This window comes from Aspergillus brasiliensis (genome assembly GCF_001889945.1).
Source record: "Aspergillus brasiliensis CBS 101740 unplaced genomic scaffold ASPBRscaffold_4, whole genome shotgun sequence".
Lineage (NCBI taxonomy): Eukaryota > Fungi > Ascomycota > Eurotiomycetes > Eurotiales > Aspergillaceae > Aspergillus > Aspergillus brasiliensis.
In genome coordinates, this window is record NW_027137445.1 from 2,625,407 (window position 1) to 2,644,824 (window position 19,418).

The 19,418-nt window shown below is 50.7% G+C and overlaps 6 protein-coding genes across 6 annotated transcripts; 1 reads left to right on the forward strand and 5 right to left on the reverse strand.

Moving 5' to 3' along the window:
• Window positions 1-272: 272 nt before the first annotated feature.
• Window positions 273-3,858, reverse strand: hir1 (putative histone transcription regulator Hir1; the record flags this gene model as incomplete). The annotated part of the gene is made up of 5 exons (XM_067622621.1): window positions 273-370; window positions 428-3,184; window positions 3,258-3,479; window positions 3,575-3,649; window positions 3,822-3,858. The coding sequence occupies 5 exons, from the start codon at window positions 3,856-3,858 to the stop codon at window positions 273-275; spliced, it is 3,189 nt and encodes a 1,062-aa protein (XP_067481230.1).
• A 503-nt stretch (window positions 3,859-4,361) lies between these two features.
• ASPBRDRAFT_41762 (SPFH domain-containing protein) lies at window positions 4,362-6,238 on the reverse strand. The gene is made up of 2 exons (XM_067624649.1): window positions 5,680-6,238; window positions 4,362-5,572 (listed from the first exon to the last, which is right to left on the reverse strand). Exons 1-2 carry the CDS (start codon window positions 6,168-6,170, stop codon window positions 4,753-4,755), a joined length of 1,311 nt encoding a protein of 436 aa, XP_067481231.1. The 5' UTR covers window positions 6,171-6,238; the 3' UTR covers window positions 4,362-4,752.
• Window positions 6,239-8,097: 1,859 nt separating this feature from the next.
• ASPBRDRAFT_54037 (La domain family) lies at window positions 8,098-10,356 on the reverse strand (the record flags this gene model as incomplete). The annotated part of the gene is made up of 1 exon (XM_067627159.1): window positions 8,098-10,356. One exon carries the CDS (start codon window positions 10,354-10,356, stop codon window positions 8,098-8,100), a length of 2,259 nt encoding a protein of 752 aa, XP_067481232.1.
• A 2,000-nt stretch (window positions 10,357-12,356) lies between these two features.
• On the forward strand, window positions 12,357-12,575 carry ASPBRDRAFT_41764 (uncharacterized protein). Its single transcript, XM_067624650.1, has one exon. It carries the CDS (start codon window positions 12,363-12,365, stop codon window positions 12,519-12,521), a length of 159 nt encoding a protein of 52 aa, XP_067481233.1. The 5' UTR covers window positions 12,357-12,362; the 3' UTR covers window positions 12,522-12,575.
• A 2,913-nt stretch (window positions 12,576-15,488) lies between these two features.
• ASPBRDRAFT_122885 (nitrogen permease regulator 3 family protein) lies at window positions 15,489-18,037 on the reverse strand (the record flags this gene model as incomplete). Its single annotated transcript, XM_067617550.1, has 2 exons — window positions 15,489-16,831; window positions 16,888-18,037. 2 exons carry the CDS (start codon window positions 18,035-18,037, stop codon window positions 15,489-15,491), a joined length of 2,493 nt encoding a protein of 830 aa, XP_067481234.1.
• A 161-nt stretch (window positions 18,038-18,198) lies between these two features.
• ASPBRDRAFT_41766 (uncharacterized protein) lies at window positions 18,199-19,168 on the reverse strand. The gene is made up of 4 exons (XM_067624651.1): window positions 19,023-19,168; window positions 18,896-18,930; window positions 18,631-18,745; window positions 18,199-18,562 (listed from the first exon to the last, which is right to left on the reverse strand). Exons 1-4 carry the CDS (start codon window positions 19,070-19,072, stop codon window positions 18,460-18,462), a joined length of 303 nt encoding a protein of 100 aa, XP_067481235.1. The 5' UTR covers window positions 19,073-19,168; the 3' UTR covers window positions 18,199-18,459.
• Window positions 19,169-19,418: the final 250 nt, after the last annotated feature.

Genomic DNA, 19,418 nt, shown 5'->3' on the forward strand with positions numbered 1-19,418 from the left:
TTATAAACGAGGATGATATCAATGACGGTGAAGAAGACATCATCAGGAGACACTCATCAAACAGACAAGCATCACCAACGAAACATAATATAATACAGAAACAATACACAGTTTGCAAAGTAGCAGTCAGCGCAACTAAATGAAATGATTCCCTCCGAATTCCCAGCCCATGAGCCCAGTCATCCCAGACTAGTATAGAATAATCAGTGCCCAGTCAACGCCAATATAACGCCTAGCAACCAATCGAATAAGCCCCCTCAGAATCTCGCGACTTAGGTTTCCATGGCATCACCAGCCTCAGACTCGTTGTCCACAACTCCTAGCAATTTCGCATAAGGCACCGTCACCCGTTGGAGGTCGCGATGTTTGCCTATAGCACGTTAGTCATAAGAAGCTTACACAATGGATAATAAAAAAGGCAACATACCAAGAGCAAGGATCACCTCTTTCAGCAACACCTCCCGTGGCCAGCCACAGAGGCTCTCGGAGCTTTCGCGCCAATTCCGGTCGTCCTGCTCGTTGTTCTGTAACCGGCGGACCGCGTCGGCATCCTCCTCTTCGAATAACCCCCCGATCAATCCCTTCAGGAGCTCCTCGACCTTCATCTTGAGCCCCTCGGCTCCGATCCGCTTAGCGTACATCGATAGATACAGCCGGAACTCTTCCTTGGCGCCCAAAGACAACGCGGCCGCAAGGCGATTCTCAAGGTGAGCAATGGAGACGCTGGACTCAAAGCTCTCATATCCCTCCCGCGACAGTAGTACCTTGATCAGTCGCTGAAGGAAATAGGCCCGTCCACGCAGCAGCGTCTCATTCGTGGTGTTGCGCTCCAGGAATGGAATGATTCCTGCCGACACCGCTGCCTTGGCATCTTTGTCCTGCTGCGAGTCTGTCGACTGGAGATTGCCCACAGGCGCTTCCGTGGTGTTCCAGTACTGACTGCCAACTGCCCACCAAGACTCCGAGATCCGCTGCCAGGTGTACATGGAGGGTGAATAGGAGTACCCCTCACCATTGGACAAGGCAACCACCACGCGACCTTCGGAGTTGATCCGGGCGTTTGTAATAGCGGGTGCGGCGCTGGGGTGTGCGCCCAACGTGTGAACGGCAGCATCAAGGACGGGCTGCAGAGAGATAGGCGGATGTGGAGACGAAAGATGCTTCACGTTCCAGACATAGCACATGCCCACAGCTGAGATGCAAAGAATCCAAGGGCCATTGCACTCCAGAATCACTGGTTGTGCCTCGAGTACCAAAGCGCTAACCAGGCGACGCCCAGCTGGCGTCCAGATGTATACCGATCCGTCTTCGCAGGCTGCAGCCCACATACTCAAGTTACCTGTTACTAGAAGAACAGTGCGCGGGAGAAAGTCCTGCCACAGGGGCTGCTCGCCACGGAAAAGCGTGAGCCGCACCGGTTCTCGATCGACCGCACGTCCCGTCAAGCTGGCCGGAGATGGATTGCGTGCTTCGAAAACCACATCAATCCGCGATTTATTGGTTTCCCCTGAGGCACTGGGCGGCTCTGTCGGTTTCCCAGTCGGATCGATGGCTCGTACTATCTGATTGCGGATCTTCGGTACCGCCAATCGAAGCTGACTGATTGTCATGCAAGGGTTCATAACAGCTGGTCGAATGAACTCCGGGGTTTGCTGCTGACCCGTGGGAGCAGGCTGCGGTTGTGCAGGAAGTAGACCATCGGGCGTGCTTGCCAGAATCGGGGTGGCTCCGTTTTGGCTGGCCAGCGCCACGCGCTTTTCAACATGCCCGTCGTCATCCCCCTCCAGCTGAGCGAGTTTGCGCTTGTTTCCGAACAGCAGCGTTGCTAGACCACCCTTGGGTAAACCATCAAAAGGCTTGGAGAGATCCACGATCGACTGCGGTGTGTCGGCCTTGACCTGGCTGCTGACCGACGCCATGAGTCGAGCTTGTGGAAGAGAAGACTCGGCCGCCCCAGCACCGGATACCAGAAGGGGAGCGATTCGCTTTTTCCCATCCTTCGTATATGTTGGACGCTGCTTCAGCCTTTCGAGCTTTGCCTGGTATGGATCGGGTTTCTCTGGCTCCTGTGCTGCGGGTGTGCCTGCGGTTCCGTTCGGCTGAGACTTTTGTGTATCCGGCGTAGGAGACGGTGCTCGAGCTGGCGTTACACCATTCGATGCCCCCGAGCCAGGTTTTCCATTGACCGTGCTCTCTGCCGCAGCATGATCGTCACCCATCAAAGCACCCATGCGGCCTTCGACTCCCTTGATTTCTCCAGCTTTACTCTTCTCCTCAAGAAGCAATCCGTCCGTGGTCTCGGCGATGCCCGCACCCTTCCGATTCGTGCCAAACTTGGTAAGCGATCTCTCATTTTCCTCCATCTCCATCGCATATCCGAGATCTCCATCTTCGAACCGTACTGCGAGAATCGTACCGTCGAGGGCGGTTGCATAGAGGCATTTGCCATCCGGGCTCCATGCCAGATCGGAGATGGACTTCGCCGCCAGTTCTTGGGCAACCACGATAGGTCTCGGGTTACTGGTGATCCAAATGCTGAGTGACTTGTCACCACCCGCGCAAGCAATGACCGTAACGGAGTTGTGCACCGCCTGGCCTTGGCTATCCACTGCCGGTTTGGTGATCGGTTGGGGCGAGTACAGCCGCGGAGAGAAAGCGCAGACTTCGACCGGTGCTTCATGCCCAATAAGATTGATGTCGCCATCCCACGAGCCCCGGTTGATGATCGCAACCGAGCTGACGGGGCCATTCACGGCATTGGCAGCTGCGATATGCATACCGTCTGGAGACCAGGAACACCGGCGGAAGTAGGCCGTCAGAGGGGAGTTCGAAAACGGCGCGGAGATAGTTTGCTCAAGGATGAAGTTGTTCATCTGGTCATGAGCGCTGGAATTGGGGGCAGGAGAGGTGAAGCGGAAGATCCGAACAGTGCGATCGTCGCTGGCCGTAGCAAAGTACTTATTCGCCGGATCAAACGTAATGCCCTTAACGTGACTCTGGTGAATAGAAAGGGTCTTGAGCTTCTCAAACGTAGTCCCAGACCACACGACAACCTTGGAATCCAACCCAACCGAAACCAAAATCGAAGAATCGTACGACCACCCCAAATCCTGAACATCATTATCATGACCGATCAATCTCCGAATCGTGCGCCAGTTCTCCACAGGGGGTGCCTCATTCGATCCTAAACACGCAAGAGCATCAATCAGTCACCATCACCCCAAACGCACAACTAACGAGCCACGAGTATCACCTACCGAACGTCGACGCATGGGACGGCGGATTAGCATCCAACGTATAAATGCACACAATCTTATCGTCCGCCCCCGAGGCGAGGTATTTCCCATTGGGCGAAAACCGCACCGTGTGTATCGTTCCAGAGTGGTTGCTCATCGACGCCAGCTGCTTCGGCTTACTGGCATGTTCCGGGTCGTCGGTGTTGCAGATAGCCTCTGTGGACCATATCCGAACGTATCCATCTGTATCGTACATACACTTCTTGTCAATGAAACTATTCCAAGGCGTTGAACCGCAGGCAATAGTAGGTGAAGGAAAACAAAGCTCCGGAACTGACCTCCAGCTGCTGTTACCAAGCGACTCCCATCGGGGGATACATCACAACTGTAGACCTCGAAATCTTTCCGTTCGCCTATATCACAAGTAAAAAGTGAAAGATGTTAGCAAATAAATACTTGTTTAGGAGAAAGATAAAGGGTTGCGTCAATGCCAGGACAATAGCAGAAATAATACAACGTCCCCGACAAGGCATTCATATATTGTCCGGCAGAAATTCAAAAGGGAGGGAGGGAAGAAAAACATACCCCCATGTGTGAGCCAAACGGGCTTGATAATATGCATGGCGGAGACACCGTCGATGCCCTTCGTTATAGGTAATTCCTCCTCTTTCTATCTCTCTCTCTCTCTGTGTGTATATGTGCTCGTCCTTAGATCGGTTGGTTCACTGGAAAAGTAGGTGCGTGTGTGATGTGCCTGATAGTAGTAGTGTAGTTGCTGGTGCTGGTGCGAGGATTAACTTATTTGTACCATCGCAAAGAAGCTAGCTTTGTCCTTCCTAGCTCATCGGATAACGGGACCCGTTCGATCGCAAGTAAATTAGTGAGAGGCAGGACAGGAACTCGTGGGAAAGGCAGGCGAGAAAAGGGATCGGAAGGGTTTCCAGCGCAAAGGAAAACGGGCGATGAGAGGGCGCGCCTTGGTTTCAATGAATGAAAGTCGCGATCCCCAGGATGGGCGGCGCGGGAGGCGGTGGCCCGAGCTTCTGCCGCCGATCCCAGGCTCTAAAGTTAAAGGGTTGAAGAAGGAGTAGATGAGAAAGTATGTAGAAGTTATTGGGGGTGTCATGGAGATTACCGTAAAGAATGATTCGAGTCTACTACTGTCTACAATCGAGAAAGGAAGGTCCCTTGAATCCACTTTTGTCTACTGTACATGATCCAGACAAAGACTGACACCCGTTTCGCCAACTGCTGTAAGTTGATGCACGCGCTCAACACCCGGTAGCCGTAGCTCTCATTCGAGTAGAACGAGTAGAACTCCCGAAGCATCATGCATCAGTACCTGACGGGGCACATAGGGCAAAATAGAGATACAATATGGGTAGGACAATGAGCGATTCATCCAGAAAGTTCGTAAATCGGTGATTAGAGAGGCAACCGCAAAGGGAAGATTGGTCAATCGTAGTCGAACAACAAGGGCTAAGAAAAAGCTAGAAGAACATGGAGGCCGCGTTGTTCATTGGTTCCTCTGTTGGCTAACCTGGTCAAATCCTTCTAGGACATCCTGAACGGCATCAGGACTCTTGTGTTCCTTCTCCACGTCGACGTTGTCGTGCTCCGGTGTCTGCTCCGACTTGGTGCTGGTGGAAGAGGTCTCCGTCTTGGCTGGCTCCTGCACACCCAAAGACTTCGCTGCGATGGCCTTGGCCTGGCTCTCATTGATCTTGCCGTACACAGCCATGGCATTGGCGATCATGCCACCCATGTCGCCAACGTTGCCGGGAACAACCACGGCAGTACCCTCCTTGGCAAGGTTGGAGAAGGCATCAACGTACTTCTCAGCAACGCTGAGGCTGACAGCGCCGTAAGCATTGTCCTTACCGGCCTCAATCGCCTGAGCAACGGCGTCAATGCCTCTGGCGGTCGCCTGGGCCTTAAGCAGGATGGCCTCGGCCTCACCCGCAGCACGGTTGATCTGTTCGGTCCGCATAGCCTCGGAAGCCAGGATCACGGACTGCTTCCGACCCTCAGCAATGTTGATTGCGCTCTGTCGCTGACCTTCGGACTCGAGAATCTCCGCGCGCTTCGACCGCTCCGCCGTCACCTGGCGGTGCATAGCCGCAACGACACCCTCGGGGGCGTGAATATCCCTAATTTCGTACCGCAGACACACAACACCCCAATCGCGCGCGGCCTCGTTGATGGCCTGTGTGATGTTGGTATTTAACGTGGCGCGCTCCTTCAAGACATGGTCCAAGGTAAGCTGGCCGATTTCCGAACGCATGGTCGTCTGCGCAAGTTGAGAAATGGCATACTCGGCATCCTCCACTCCGTAACTGAAGCCCGAAGAATCGCATGGTCAGTCTGAGTATCCAACATTCGAAAGAAACGAGCCTTTTCGCAGGAGTTATCCGTTGCAACCACGGTCCCGTATCGCACTCACCTGGCTTTATACGCGTCAAAAACCCTCGTGTACAACACGCCATCCAATTCCAAGGTTACATTGTCGGCCGTGATGGCATTCTGACTGGGTATCTCAATCGCCGACTCCTTCAAGCTCTTAACGTAGGCAATCCGGTCCAGGAATGGAATCAGAATCGCGAGACCGGGTTCTAGAATCCGATGGAACTTGCCCATCCGCTCGACAATCCATGCTGTCTGTTGGGGGACGAAGCGAACAACGGTGTTGACAGGAAGGGAAGTGCGGTTCGAGAAGTAGGTAGGTGGTGCACTGGACGATGTTCCAGAGCCTAGGGGCAGAAATGAGGTCTCTGGTGCGAGTCTGCGAGGGGTGCTGGAAGCGTTTCTCCGTCGGATGCGGTTCAGAGGGTATGTAGTCGGGAGAGCAGCGCCGGCAATGCGAGGGCTGGAGAGAAGGGATCGGTTATTTGAAGGCCGAATCAGCCTCATTGTCTGTCGGGAGGCCACATCCATTGTGGTAGAGAGAGATCTGTGAGGGAGGTGGGAGGAGAAAAGGATTGGACTGGCCAGATCGGAGACGCTGGAGAAGCCCGGAGTGTAGCTCAAGCCGCTCGGGTGAAGCTGGCTTGGCCGCTCCGGTTTTCGCCTCAGGCATTAAATGCTGACACAGCGACTCCAGCATGCGGGACCCTGTAACTACGGAGTAGCGCTACTCCATACTTCGTAGATAGCTATCTACTGCATAATGTATGGGGGATGATTGGCTCAAATTACCATATGCGGATCTCGGATAAATTTCAATATGGCTAGTTGGCTACATATAATAGAACTGCTTCCCATAAACCCACAAGTTGAAGCAAAACTCCGAAGTTAGAATGCATTTGGTCCTGTTTTTCTTAACCCCGGACTACTCGTCACATCCCGACCCAACTAATAGAATTACTCATAATGTAATGTGCAAAACTTCTCGTCAGATAAAATCACCGGTATGCAAAAAGCAAAGAGAGATGGAAGGTTAGCAAGGCGTCACCCTTCAAGCCCAGGGTAACCAGACTAAGTCAGAGACGCTTATATCAAGTCCGCATAGCAATGCGAGCAAAGCCATTCATTGTAGCTTGTCGAAGTTCTTCCCATAGTCGAGGAAGAACAGTTCGACAGAGTTTGGGTAAAGAGGTTGATGATAAGGAAGAGAAATGAGCTGTTTATCCTTTTGGGTTTTCTGGTTCCATTCGTACTAAACATCGACACAGGAAGGGTAAACAATACCACGGTATTAAAAAGCAAATAAACCCGGATGAACATTCTATGGTCGTGGAAAGAATTTCAGCCCGGCGTACCTTAGAAGCAAGCATCAAGAGCAGATAAACACTGCCCAGTAAAACATGCCCGGACTCCAGAAATTTTCGAAACCTCCCATGACTGAAATAAGAAAATGCAAAGGAACAAAGATATGCCGAGATCTTCCATGTGCATGAATGTTCCACTTCATGGACACATGTCGGCGAAGAAAGAAGATAAATGCAAGTCATGAGCAAAAAGCAACAATAATAACATAGATGGTAGAGGAGACAGGGTGAGCGGAAATAAAGGAGTAGAAGAGAACGAAAACAAACGACATAATTACTTTTCCAGCTCGGCTCTCAGGCTAGCATCCCAAGTACGGTCCTTTGGCGACCCCGGGTTCGGACAGGGGCTTTAACCATAGCGAACAGGGTCCGAAAAAGCGTAAACATAGCTTGGGTATCAAGAGGATCGCCTTCCCTTAGTTCAACGAAAACCGGTGAGCTTTCCCAAATCCCTGTCGCGCGTCGAAAGTTGCCGCAAAAGGTGAAGACTGAAGAAGCCGTCGCTGACGTTTCGTGTAAAGAAAATCATCAAACGCTAGACTCTTAAATTCATTGTACATTTGTGCATTGAAATTTTGGACCAAGAAACGTGACCAGATTTGGTACAGAACATCCATTCCACGGTCACCGTCTTGGGTTGCCGTTTCGAAAATCGCTTATCGAGTGCTCGTAATCGAAGCGTGTAGAAGTCGTCGAAAGTAAAAAGAAGAGACAGGTTAGTGGGATGGTCTTCTCGACCCGAACTGACAGCTCTTGAGCTTTTGCAATCTAACACATGAGCAGCCTATTGGTTGAGGCCTCGCATATGACATGGTTAGACTGTCGAGCAGTCAGTGATGTTCGCCAGAAACTTCATCTCCATGAATTCGCACCTGAAAAGACAATTGCTGGAATCCCGGGAATCGAAGAAGAATTCAATTTATGCACCAATTTATTCAGCCTGCTGTTTAAAGACGTTAACAGGTGCCCCCGTACGGATTTGAAGAGAAGCACTGAAGGATGCCGACTGCCGGATGCGTTGTGCAAAGTTAGGCACGAACAACACGACCGTCGTTCATCAGAAGTAGCAACGAAGAAGGGGACAGAGTCGACATTCACCGGGGAATTCGTACATTTGTGATTTCAATTTGGCCATTCTGAGAGCCGGCAGGCGAGAATTCAGGAGCAGTAGACGATAGCGACGTCTTGGCACCGTGGAAATCAGTGGTACCGTTGGGGACCTGTCCATTGACAGCCCCATCAACGTAGACGTCTTCAGGCTTCGCAGAACTGCTAGGAGAAGGACCATCATTCTGCGCAGATGGGTCACGCTGGTCCATCGGGAAAACCCATTGCTCCCACTTCTCTCTCGGCCGCAGACGGTCCAGGCCATCTTCAGCCTGAATATACTCGACAGTCCTTAGCTGGCGAGCAACATGGCGCAAAAGCTCGAAGTCATCAGTCAAGCTCTTGATGCGCTTGAAGCCAGCAATGAAAGCCAAAGCGACGTATCCCTGAGAGTCCATGTGTTTGCGAAGGAAGAGATCCTTGCACAAGTTATCCACGGAGAAGTAGTACTCGAGCTGCATCGAAATCATGCCAATCTGGGAGTAAGGGTCGAAGTACTGGCCATAGGGATATGCGGTCATCGGCCCAGCATGCATTGGCTGGTAGCCGTACATTGTGTTGATATCACCAGGGTAGGGATAGACACCGTACATGGCAGTGGAATTCGGCAGGGAGGGCGACCTGATGTTCATTCTGTGTCCTCCGGAAGAACCATTGATAGGGCCATGTTGTTGCGACCTCTGGCGATCGTTAAAGCCGAACTTGGGGTGCATGAAGTTGTGGTGCGACACGTGGTTGTTGGGGAAGTGTGCGTTCTGAGCACCGTTGAAGCCAGCATGGCCTCCACGACCGCCCCGATGTCCGCCGCGTCCTCTTTCGGGACGAGACTCACGAGGGAAGTCCTTCTCCTTGCGCTCACGGTCGGCGTGGAAGCTAGCGAAATCTGCCGATTTGGGACCATTCTCGAACCGACGGTCCTGGCGAGGACCAGCCTGTGCATCCACAGAAAGCTGAGGGTTACGAGAGCCATGCTCACCACCCTTGTGGCCTGCATCATTGCCCTTAGCGAACTGCTTGGCATGATGGCGGGGGAAAGTGTCTGCCCCGTTGACGTTTTTTCCGGCTGGTGCTCCATTTGCATTCTCTCCCTTGGGCCCGCGGTTGCGGTCCGCCGCCTGGTGTTTACGCGCATCTGGCAGTCCAGCGTCGGCGCTGTTAGAGCGTCTTGCCTGGGCGGGAAGCGAGTTGGCCCGACCAGAGTTCTGCTCATTTCTTCCCCTGTCAGTAGAGGTAGCCTGCTTTGGCGTAGAGCCCTGGGCAGCCTGGCCGGAAGCCTTATCAGCACCGGCTCCAGCGCCATGCGCTCCGTTGCGGGAGTTTTCACGTCCACCACGAGCAGCCCTTCCACCTCTACGAGCAGAGGGAAGAGGGGTGTTGAACACAGCGGTGGGAACGTAAGGAACGGGCATCCACTTCTCCTTGCCGTGAGGGCGGATGACAGGGCTCTTCTCAGTCTTCTCGGTCTTCTCCTGAGCCTTCTTCTTCTCCTCACCCTGAGCAACTTGGGGTGTAGGCCAGAGGCTCTCATCTCCAACAGGAGGGAGACTGGCGCCATCCTCACGTCCCTTACTTCCATCAGCCTTCTTACGATCCTTGGCGCCATCCGAAGGGACGTCGGATCCCTTCTTCTTGGAGGCCGGTTTCGACTCCGCTTGATGATCACCAGACACGGAGGAAGCGGCGGACGCAGTCTTTGAGGTGCCCGTCTTGGATGCAGGCTTCAATGCGGCAACAGCCTTGGCCTTGGCCTCCTGCGCCTCTTTCCGCTGCTGCCAGATGTTCACGGAAGGGAGCGGGGCAGCCTTCAACTCCTTAACAGATACAGCCTTTTCCTTCTCAGCACTTTTCTCCTTCGTGCTGTCTGCTCCAGTATTCGTCTTCTCGGTAGCCGAGGCTTGGGACTTGTTATCCCAGGTAGATTCCGAAGTACCGTTGGGGGTATCTGTTCCGTCCTCATCCTTGGGGACAGATGACGTGGAAGAGTTGCCATCACTTGATGCTTCAGAAGCGTTGGCCTTGGTGGTTGTAGATTCGACTTCCTTCTCGATAGTGGGGGTCACTTCGGGTTCCTGGGCTGTTTCAGCCTGGGAAGGCACGGCATCTGCATTCGTCTGCGAGCTAGAGTTCACACTCTGCTCCTCCGGCTTCGAACCCGCTTGGGTCTGCTCTTCCGGTGATGTTTTTGTTGGGGACTGCGCGGGGGCAATGCCCTTCGCTGCTTGAGCGTAAGAAAATGAAGCGGCCATTTTCGATGCGTGAGAAATAAACGCGGTCTATGAGGCCCGTTCTAGTGAAGAAAAGAGGAGAGCGAGGAAGTCAGTTCTGCCAGAGAACAGATACCTCCGCGATAAGCTGTCAACCGAAGTTTGGTTGGAATAACACCAACAACGATGGCAATAAGAGAAAAGTTGTCGCCCTTGAGCAACCCCACCAAACGCAACTTCCCGTCACTGATTATTGAACCGATTCGGTAGCGGACAGCTGAACTGACGATTGTCCAAAAGGTCAAAGACGCAGTCGACAGACCCTCAATATGAAGTGTAGCGTAATAACAGATGTGGTCGAAAGATCCGTTAACTAGTGTTGAAACCTAGCACACAAATCGCATCCAGTATGCTTCCGCACGGCACAATTTGTGTCTAGATCCGCTAAACGGCGAAGGATGAAGGGCCAACAGGAGCCGAATCGAAATCGTAGGACGATATCGCTTCGATAGGATGGCGTCCAAAGGAGGTTTCTAATCGATTCGCTCGGTGTGCTTGTTGTAAGACTGGCTACAAAAAGCACTCGCGGTGTGCGGTTATGAGATTCGGGCCGTCGGAGAATCCAACTGCGCTGCCTCTTGGCTTGGTGTCGTATCGACGATCACGTAAAGAAGATCGATATACGCTGATGTTTGCAAGAGAACTCGTTAACCTTGTACCTTGAGGGCGTTAGAGCGTAAACGAGGCGCGACTTGCACGTGGCGACGACCGCTACTGAAGTTCGTGGTTTTGAAGATTGGCCAGGTACGGAAGGGCAAGAGGGAAAAAAAAATGTAAGGAGCTGCGACGGAAAAAAGTTCGAGGCAGGACCCGTGCGGAGAAAACAAAAAATAGGCAGAGCAAGATGAAAGTGATCAACGATCAAATTAACTTGTCAATGAGGACGGAAATGGGTAGGAAAAAAGAAAAGTAAGGTAGATGGTGGTCCCGCTGAATACAAGGATACCTCTTGTCTGTGTGGGAAGGAGGATCTCGGAGAACGGAAAAAAGGCGCACTGCAGAAAATCGAGCACTACCTCACTATAGCAACACGGTCACGGGTAACCGATAGAGGAAACCACAGGGAGGGACAGAATCCCAAAATGTTGGAACAGCGAAGAGAGGAGGGGAGGAGAAGAGGGGGGTAAAGGGGGGGGGGAACAAGAAAGAAGAGAGAAGAGAGAAGAGAGAGAGAGAGGAAGGGTAGAGACTGTGTGTAAGAGAACGAAAAATAATAATGGAATAAATCACTTACAGGCCGGAGGGACGTGGAAAAGCCGAAGAAGGCAGGCAAGAAAAGTAAGTACTAGTCAGAATTGTGGAATCCGCCAACAGAGGGTTAATAAAAAAAAATTGCACAGGAGGTCTACTTCAAGGTACAGTAAAATAATTGAGTTTTCCGCGTGTAAAAACGAAATTGTCTTGTCAAATACTACGGGTATCAGTGGTACCCTGTCTGTACCATGATTCCTACAGTTCCGAACAGCAGGACGGCTCTGCTCTACCAAGGGCAGAAAGAGGTAAGGGCGTAGAATTAAGTCAAAAGCACAGAAAGGAAAAAAAAAGCAGTGAAAATTGTTATTCCTGCCATATACCCACATCGTCGTCTCACGATGTGGTTCGTGGACTCCAGGGTTTCTGTGGGTATGAACCGTCCTTTCACTTGTGCTGGAGGTAAATATTCCGGGTAAAGATCTGGAAGTTGTATGTAAGTACCAGCAGATGAGTTCGGATTGCTAATAGATTTTGATGGGTATTCCTATTATATTCTTTGAATCGGATTTACGGCAATCGCAAATAAGACAGAGGTGGGAAATATTCAATATAGTATTTTTCTTTTCTTTACTCGAGTATAGTATCGGTATCCCTAGATATGATGCCGCCCATAACTATCAGGCGGGCCGTATTATTACCAACATCCAATGGGGTAGTATAACAAACGCATTTCTGCCACCAAACATGTCTCTCTGTCTTTGGGGTCAAGGCTATGAGGATTGAAGGTCGGGAGAATGCGTGGGTGGCAGCTTACCTGCCCAGCCAGTCATCCCACTCTTTTGACTCCCCAGCAAGTCAAGTCCTTTCCAGCAACCCCTCACTTCCCCTCTATGCCCAAGCCCAAAATCCCTTTGACTGACGACTGTCCTGATTCGGATGTTAAGCGGCACTAACCCGTAATAGTCTCCGGTTTCAATTCGGCTCTCAAATCCCCATTTCTCTGTTACCAAACGTCATCCCCGACCTTGGTATTAGTAAGTACATAGTTAACTCGTGATGCTTGACACCTGAAGTCTAATCAACATATTCGTGTCTTGTGAAGACACCGATACTCTCCGTGGTTGGGAGTAAAGTGACACGACCTCAATTCTAGTACCGCAGGCTCCCCTCGTCTCCGATGCTAACCACTTTTGCTTAAGGTCTCATTTACCGAAAATGCAATGGACTGCAGGTGCGCGCAAGATTGAACCGCTACCACACTGATGGCGGGGCTCGGAGGGGTTCTGTGATCCATGCATGGATGGGGCTGATACTATCATCTGGTAGGCCTTTTTCACTGGCTCTTGTCAGGGTTCTACGGGCCACTCGATTTTTGTCGAATTAACCCAACCGCGTTGAGAGGAATATGGAGGAGGAGCGAATAATAGTATCCAAGGAAAACAACGGCACTTAGTAGTTTCGGCATGGTTTCAATTTGAACCATACCCACTATGCGTTTAGGCCACCGCCGGGCTTCCTAGGACGTGGGATGTCCTGGTCCTACCGAGCACAATATCTATAATCAAGATGCATAGCAAGTGAGCATCCTGTTGTCTTCTCAATATATTTTTTGATAGATAAGGATCTTGAATCTGGAAATCTCGATAATTGACTTATCGGTGTTGGAGTGCTAGTACTAGTCAGGTGACCTATCATTTACGTGCCTGGTTCTGCATTAATTTTTTTGCATCCTAGCATCCACTAACAATGCAATTATAGTTATGTGCTCCAACACTAGATTCTGATATCTTCCCTTTGGTTGATTATGTAGAGTGAATGTTTCACACGAATATTGACTTCGTAAGCAGGCCAATAATCCGTCTTTCAAAAAGCCAGCAGGATCTCATCATCGATACCTACCTCGATCAGATTTGGAATAAACACCCGACGTTATAATAGACATTATAATAGGTTATGACGCCCGGAAAAGCACGATAGTCGTTCTTGATCCTGGACGAACACAATCCCCACACATGCTCTAAAACTAAGAGACAACCTTCCATGTTCATTTATAATAGTATGCCATTCACATCTCTCCCCAGTAAACTAGCCATGCAAGTCCTCCCTTCAAGGCATAGTAAACCTAAATTACTAGCTCAGTGCGACCATACAAACCATATAGTTCACTAACACCAAGCTCTAGCGAGCCACACTCTGAACCTGATCTACTGTCAGTGTCCAGACCCACCTGTTTAGACCATTAGAGTAAATAAAGGAACTGAATCATGTCAGCCATTTGCTTAATACACTACAAACAGGCATGTAAATCAATGGCATTCTTGAGGTTGGGGCATCTAAGTAAGGTTATATCCCATGTCAACCGTGAACGTGTGCGCTATGCCAAGAATTGAATGCCAGAAACTATCAATAGACACACACATATGGTTATGAATGTCAGAATTCATAGATTTAATTTTATATAGTCCCCAGAGTGCCTTCATAATGATAAACACTTTCAAGTTTGACAAATCATTGATTTTATACGTACAAAAAGTGCATGTATCTACCTACTAGTAACTTCTCTAACCAACTACTAGACAACCGCAAATCTCCGAGTATCCTTCATACCGTATCAACATCAAACACCACTCTAACCAAATCTAGTCAAGTGCACTTAAACTCCAATACAATGTGAACTTAGTTCAATCATGCAGCTTATGAAGGAAGAACCGACAACACCATTTTCTCTTGAATACTACTAAGAACTAAGAAGGACCCTCGAAGCCAACCCAATTTACCACCTACGATCGATATACAGAAATATCCCTCCCTCGTATACACAGAGCATACCCAGTAGCAGCAGTACTTAGTAGTCTTATATCCGAAAGTCTGAAAATCAGGAACCCCCGGGGACCATCCACCTATAATACTTACCATTAATGGCGCAGGGAACGGAGTAAAATGCAGGGGCATTCCATACCAACCAACAAGGTACGGAGTTTATTGATCTCCTTCAATCTCTCCCTTTCCCGTCAGCCAGCCAGCCAGCCAGCCAGTCAAATCTAAGCCATCCATCCATTCATCCATCCATTCATCTTCCGATACGGAAATACAATAATGTCCTTCATCCCATGCATGATCCCGCAGCAGCACCGCCACGCCAAAATCCTTCTTCAATGTGGAATAATCACGGAGTAGAGAAACAAACATTCAACCACCCTCCAACCAAAATAAATCCATTACTGTCCTCAAAAACCCTCATTCACACGTCCAATCACATTACCATCAAATCTTTTTACAGAACCAATACTATGTTACTAAACTAAGTAACCTCGGATACGCCCGGCGCGGCCGGACAATTATGCAACCAATCTCAATAACGGTAACAAACTTATCGCTTAGCAAGAACCCCCCCCCCCCCCCCAGCCTCGGGCAGCGGTTCACGTCAATTAGGGCTGAGACGCGCGCGCGCGTGAGCGACAATAATGATAAACCCGTAGCTGCTTTTCTTTCTTGGGGTTCCCGTGGAAGGCAATTTTTTTTCTCTTTTTTCGGAATTCCTCGGAGAACCCAAAGTAGTTGATAGTATGGATCCGAGCCGAAAAACAACCATCGCCAGTCATAGGCCCGAGATATTTCCTGTTTCCGACGGGCGGAGAGATTTGCATGGTTTTGGTTGCGTTGACGAGAAACGCTAAACGGCTAGTTTAGTTAGTTACTTTGTTACTGGGTGGTTCCCGTCCGTCCGTTCCGTTGAGTTGAACCGGGGTGTCACGTGCGTTGCTGCTGAATTGGGAGATCTAGGTAGCTCTAAGTGATCTCAATGTTGACCGTTTTCATATATCATTGAATTTGTCTGCTCTATGTGAATAAGTGTAGCTGCACGTTATACTTATACTCTAGGTTGCTCATATGGTCGTCCATAAATCATAAGTTGTCTCTTACCAATGTCGGACACTGACCAGGACTTGCTCCCTCGGATCCAATTGGATAGATGACTGCTGCCCTGTGATTAATCCCAGGCGCATGAGGATCTGCCATACCAGCTTGCGCTTCAAATTCTCTCGAACGGGAATCTTTTCGAGTGCGTCATACCCATTGAAGTATTTGATGAAGGTCGGCCAGTACTTCTTTAGCGATGTCCGAAGTCCCGCGTATTCAAGGTCCCCATCGGAAACATCGCCCTGAAGTTGGGGGAATCGCGACATGACCTCGTCTAACCAACGAGACTCCAACGGTGATGCACGATGCGGGTAAAGTATCAGCGACGATGTCTTCAAGGATGTGTTCTGGTCCAATAAAGAATGAGAGAGGTCGAGCTCGTTGTTCCGTTTATACCGGCCTGGCATGGGTGTTTCATCACCGCTTCCGTTGCTGTCCAGGGATGATGACGATGAAGAACTGGCATCATCAAGGTCCTCCTTTGTCTCGGTATCTGACATTGATCCCCTTTTGCTCAAGTATTTGTCAACTTCTTCCTGTCGCAGGGCCGTCTCCACAGCCATCTTAATTTCAGGGCTTATTTTGACTCTTGCAAAGGCCCGCAATTGAGTGACCCAGCCACCTCGTAATAGCCACGCTAAAATCGCGAAGTACGTGTCTTTGTGGTCTTTGCTTGGAATGAAGCTTCCGTACGGTCTGGGCGTCCCGCTCATAGCTGACAGCATCTTTGGCAGACTCGGGAGCGTTGGGAACGCTGCCTGATAAGCTGATGTGGCTACCTCAAGCTTGCTCAGATCGCAATTTGGCGATACGACATAAGTGTCCCTTTGATGGAGGGGTGGGATAGCCCGCGCTCTTCTCCAATACACGAGATGGCTTGCGAGCATTTGGATTGTGGAAAGCGGTATGCCGGATGATACAGATATCTGCGCAAAGGACTTCGTTGGCTTCGAGCATCGGATATAATGGGCAAGTGCAGGAGCCAGAGTGCCCCCGGATGCTTCAACGTCTTTGAGAATAGATGCCTCGTTGTCCAGCAACAAGAGCGCGAAGTGTTTGGCAAGCACCTGATGGGGCGCGATGTTCTCGTCAGCGGTGGGATCGTCGACCGGAGTGACACTGTCTGCCGTTGTAAGCCAGAGACCCGGATACGCCTTGTCAGTCGGCCCAGGAAGCCATGGCGTCGAAGTTAAAGGTGGTATCTGGAGTGAGATGGACACGTCTGGACTCAGACTGACTGAAGCGATCTTGGAAGCTGTTATGCTGGTGAACATAGTGCAGATAGCTCTTGCGAGGGAGGACTGGCTGATTAGCTCCGAATAGAGGCTATTCACGGACATTCCTGTTCCTCATTCTGTCAGCAACTTAAGCTTCCTCCACATCGGCAGGACCACGTACGTTTCTCTTTGGCCTTCTCCTTAATATGTGAGATATGCTGCGCCTCCTTCCAGACATAATCCGTCCGAGCCTGCTCCCACTTCAAAGCCTTCGAGAACTTCTTAATGACATTGTCGTAAATTTCCCTCAATCGCATAGAATATTCCAACAACGGAGGGTCCAAAACAAACACGACATTAAACATAGTCATGCAATCCTTATCATCAGGATCCAGCGCCTCACTCAACGTCCTGAATGACCTAACACTAATCATCGACGCCCGCTGACTCTCCGTAGCAGCCATCTGCTTAGGGCTCAACGTCTCTGTAGAAGCAGCAAGAAGCTCCGTGCCCCGATCAGGCGAATCATCCTCAGCCTCAGCCTCACCACCTTCCCCGTCGCCATCCCCATCCCCAGGAGTCTCATTATGTCCCAGTTCTCCTCCCTCCCAAGTCGCACGAGGCTTCCTCTTCTTCCTCCTCTGCTTCCGCCACGTGCCATCCTCACGCACGAAAACCGGCCACCCCACAAACGCCAGATCATTGATCCCGACCTCAAACCGCCGCTTATGCCAGGACCGCGACGGACTCAACAACTTCTCCCACACATCCGCAGGGAGTCCCAATAGTGACTCCCAGGGTGGCCGGAATGGCCCGGCCTCATCCTCTTGTCTATCTGACGCAGCGCCCGCATCCTCCTCCGCATCGGAATTCGTCCCTCGTTTCCGCATCATCAGCCCCCTCCCTGACCCCACGGAGCCTGCACGCTGGGACTCCCCGCCCGGCGAGCCCGATACGGTTCCATCATCGACGATGCCGAAGTTACTCGACCGTCTGCCTGCCACGGGGTGACTGCCTGCGATGTGCGAGGTGTTCTGGATGGGATTGGCTGACTGTGTCGCAGTCGATATGGTTGTGGGAGCTGCCGTTGCTGTTACTGGTGTCTCGTCCTCATCTTCGCTGGAGGTGGAGCTGCTGTCTTCGCTGGAGCTGGATTCGTTGCTCTTGGAATTCTTGCGGGAGGGTCGTCGCGCTTTGGGCGCCCCTCGGAGTCCGTTCTCGCTGAGCGGATTGGGTGGGTAGTGGAAGACGAAGCGCGGACCAGCTCGCGAGCGCACTATTAGGATGATTGCCACCAGGCAGGGGTCTGGTGGCCGTGCAATGGACGACATCGGTCGTGGGTTGGTGTTGGTAGATGGATCGCTGGGGACATTTAAGTGACTTCATGGGACGGGCGGAGTGATTTGATCGTTTTGGGGTTGGTGTCCTGGCGGGTCGGCTTCCCCGCATGGCATCGCATAGTTACGTCTTCCTCTTCGACATTATGGAGTAGACATTTCGTCAGGAGTTTGTACACATACTGCTTTTCTGAGCAGATATTCAGAAATGCTTCAAGTGAATGCACATCAAAGTCAGTTATGATACACATGCTATATACAAAACCGCGATCCCAACGCCGGAAATGGAGAAGTATCTATCCATCCATCATCAATCATCATCGCACAATGGTACCCTATTTATACACAAGCCATGCCATCCCACAATATCATACAGCTCTCCAGGCTATCTTGCAAATAGGCCAGACAATATGAAATTATTGCTTCTTCTCCGCACCCTCAGCATTCCCACCCGACGTAGCCTTATCCTTCTCGAAGATCAATCCGAGGTTCTTGAAGTCGTCCGGCGCCATAAGATTGCTAGAGAAAGTCGCAAAAATAATCAGTCACAGCGCATCTAGCAGCAGGTGTGTAGACTAAGGACATACTGGTCCATCCGACAAGACAGATACGACTTGGCCAGTTTCCGGCACTCGTCGTCATTGACACCGCGTCTCGATTTCAGGCACTTGAGGTAGTCGGTAATAAGATGCTTGCATTCACCTGTTCCAACAGCAGAAGAGTAATGTGTCAGTTATATGTTCGTGTCGAATGGGTAGATAGACAAAGGATTCGCGCGCGCAAAGGCTCAACGCTGCCGATGAGACGGGATAGGCTGGTGTGCAAACTGGGCGACAATCAAGGGCGAACTACCATCATGATCGAGAGGAAAGCTGCCACGCTCGGGACTAGAATGTTGGATAATGATCAGATTGACTTGTTCATTCGGAACTGTTCACTGCCTGTAGGTATATTCCATGGCCGGACAGGTATAACTCACGGCGTAGGCTTCATGGGGGCTGCGCCACCACCAGGAGCTCCGAAACCCATAATGACTGAATAGGTATATGCGAGATAAGCAATTGATGGAATAACGAAGGTATAAATTGACTGGCCCGATATGTCGTCTGTATCTGACAATTGGTGCACTCGATAGTCGCTGAAAAACGGCACGGCGAGCGGTCCGATAAGAGCAAACAGAGCAATCTTGACAAACAAGTAGACAAACAGAGCAAACATTTGCTGATCTATGGGGTGTCATGCAACGAGACAGCACATAGGAAATACTCCATAACATCGATTTCTCTTTAGAATCATGCCAGTAGATTCTATTTTACACTAAACATGTCTCTATTCCGAGCCCTTGAGGATAATCCTGTATTCTGTGCCGGGGTAG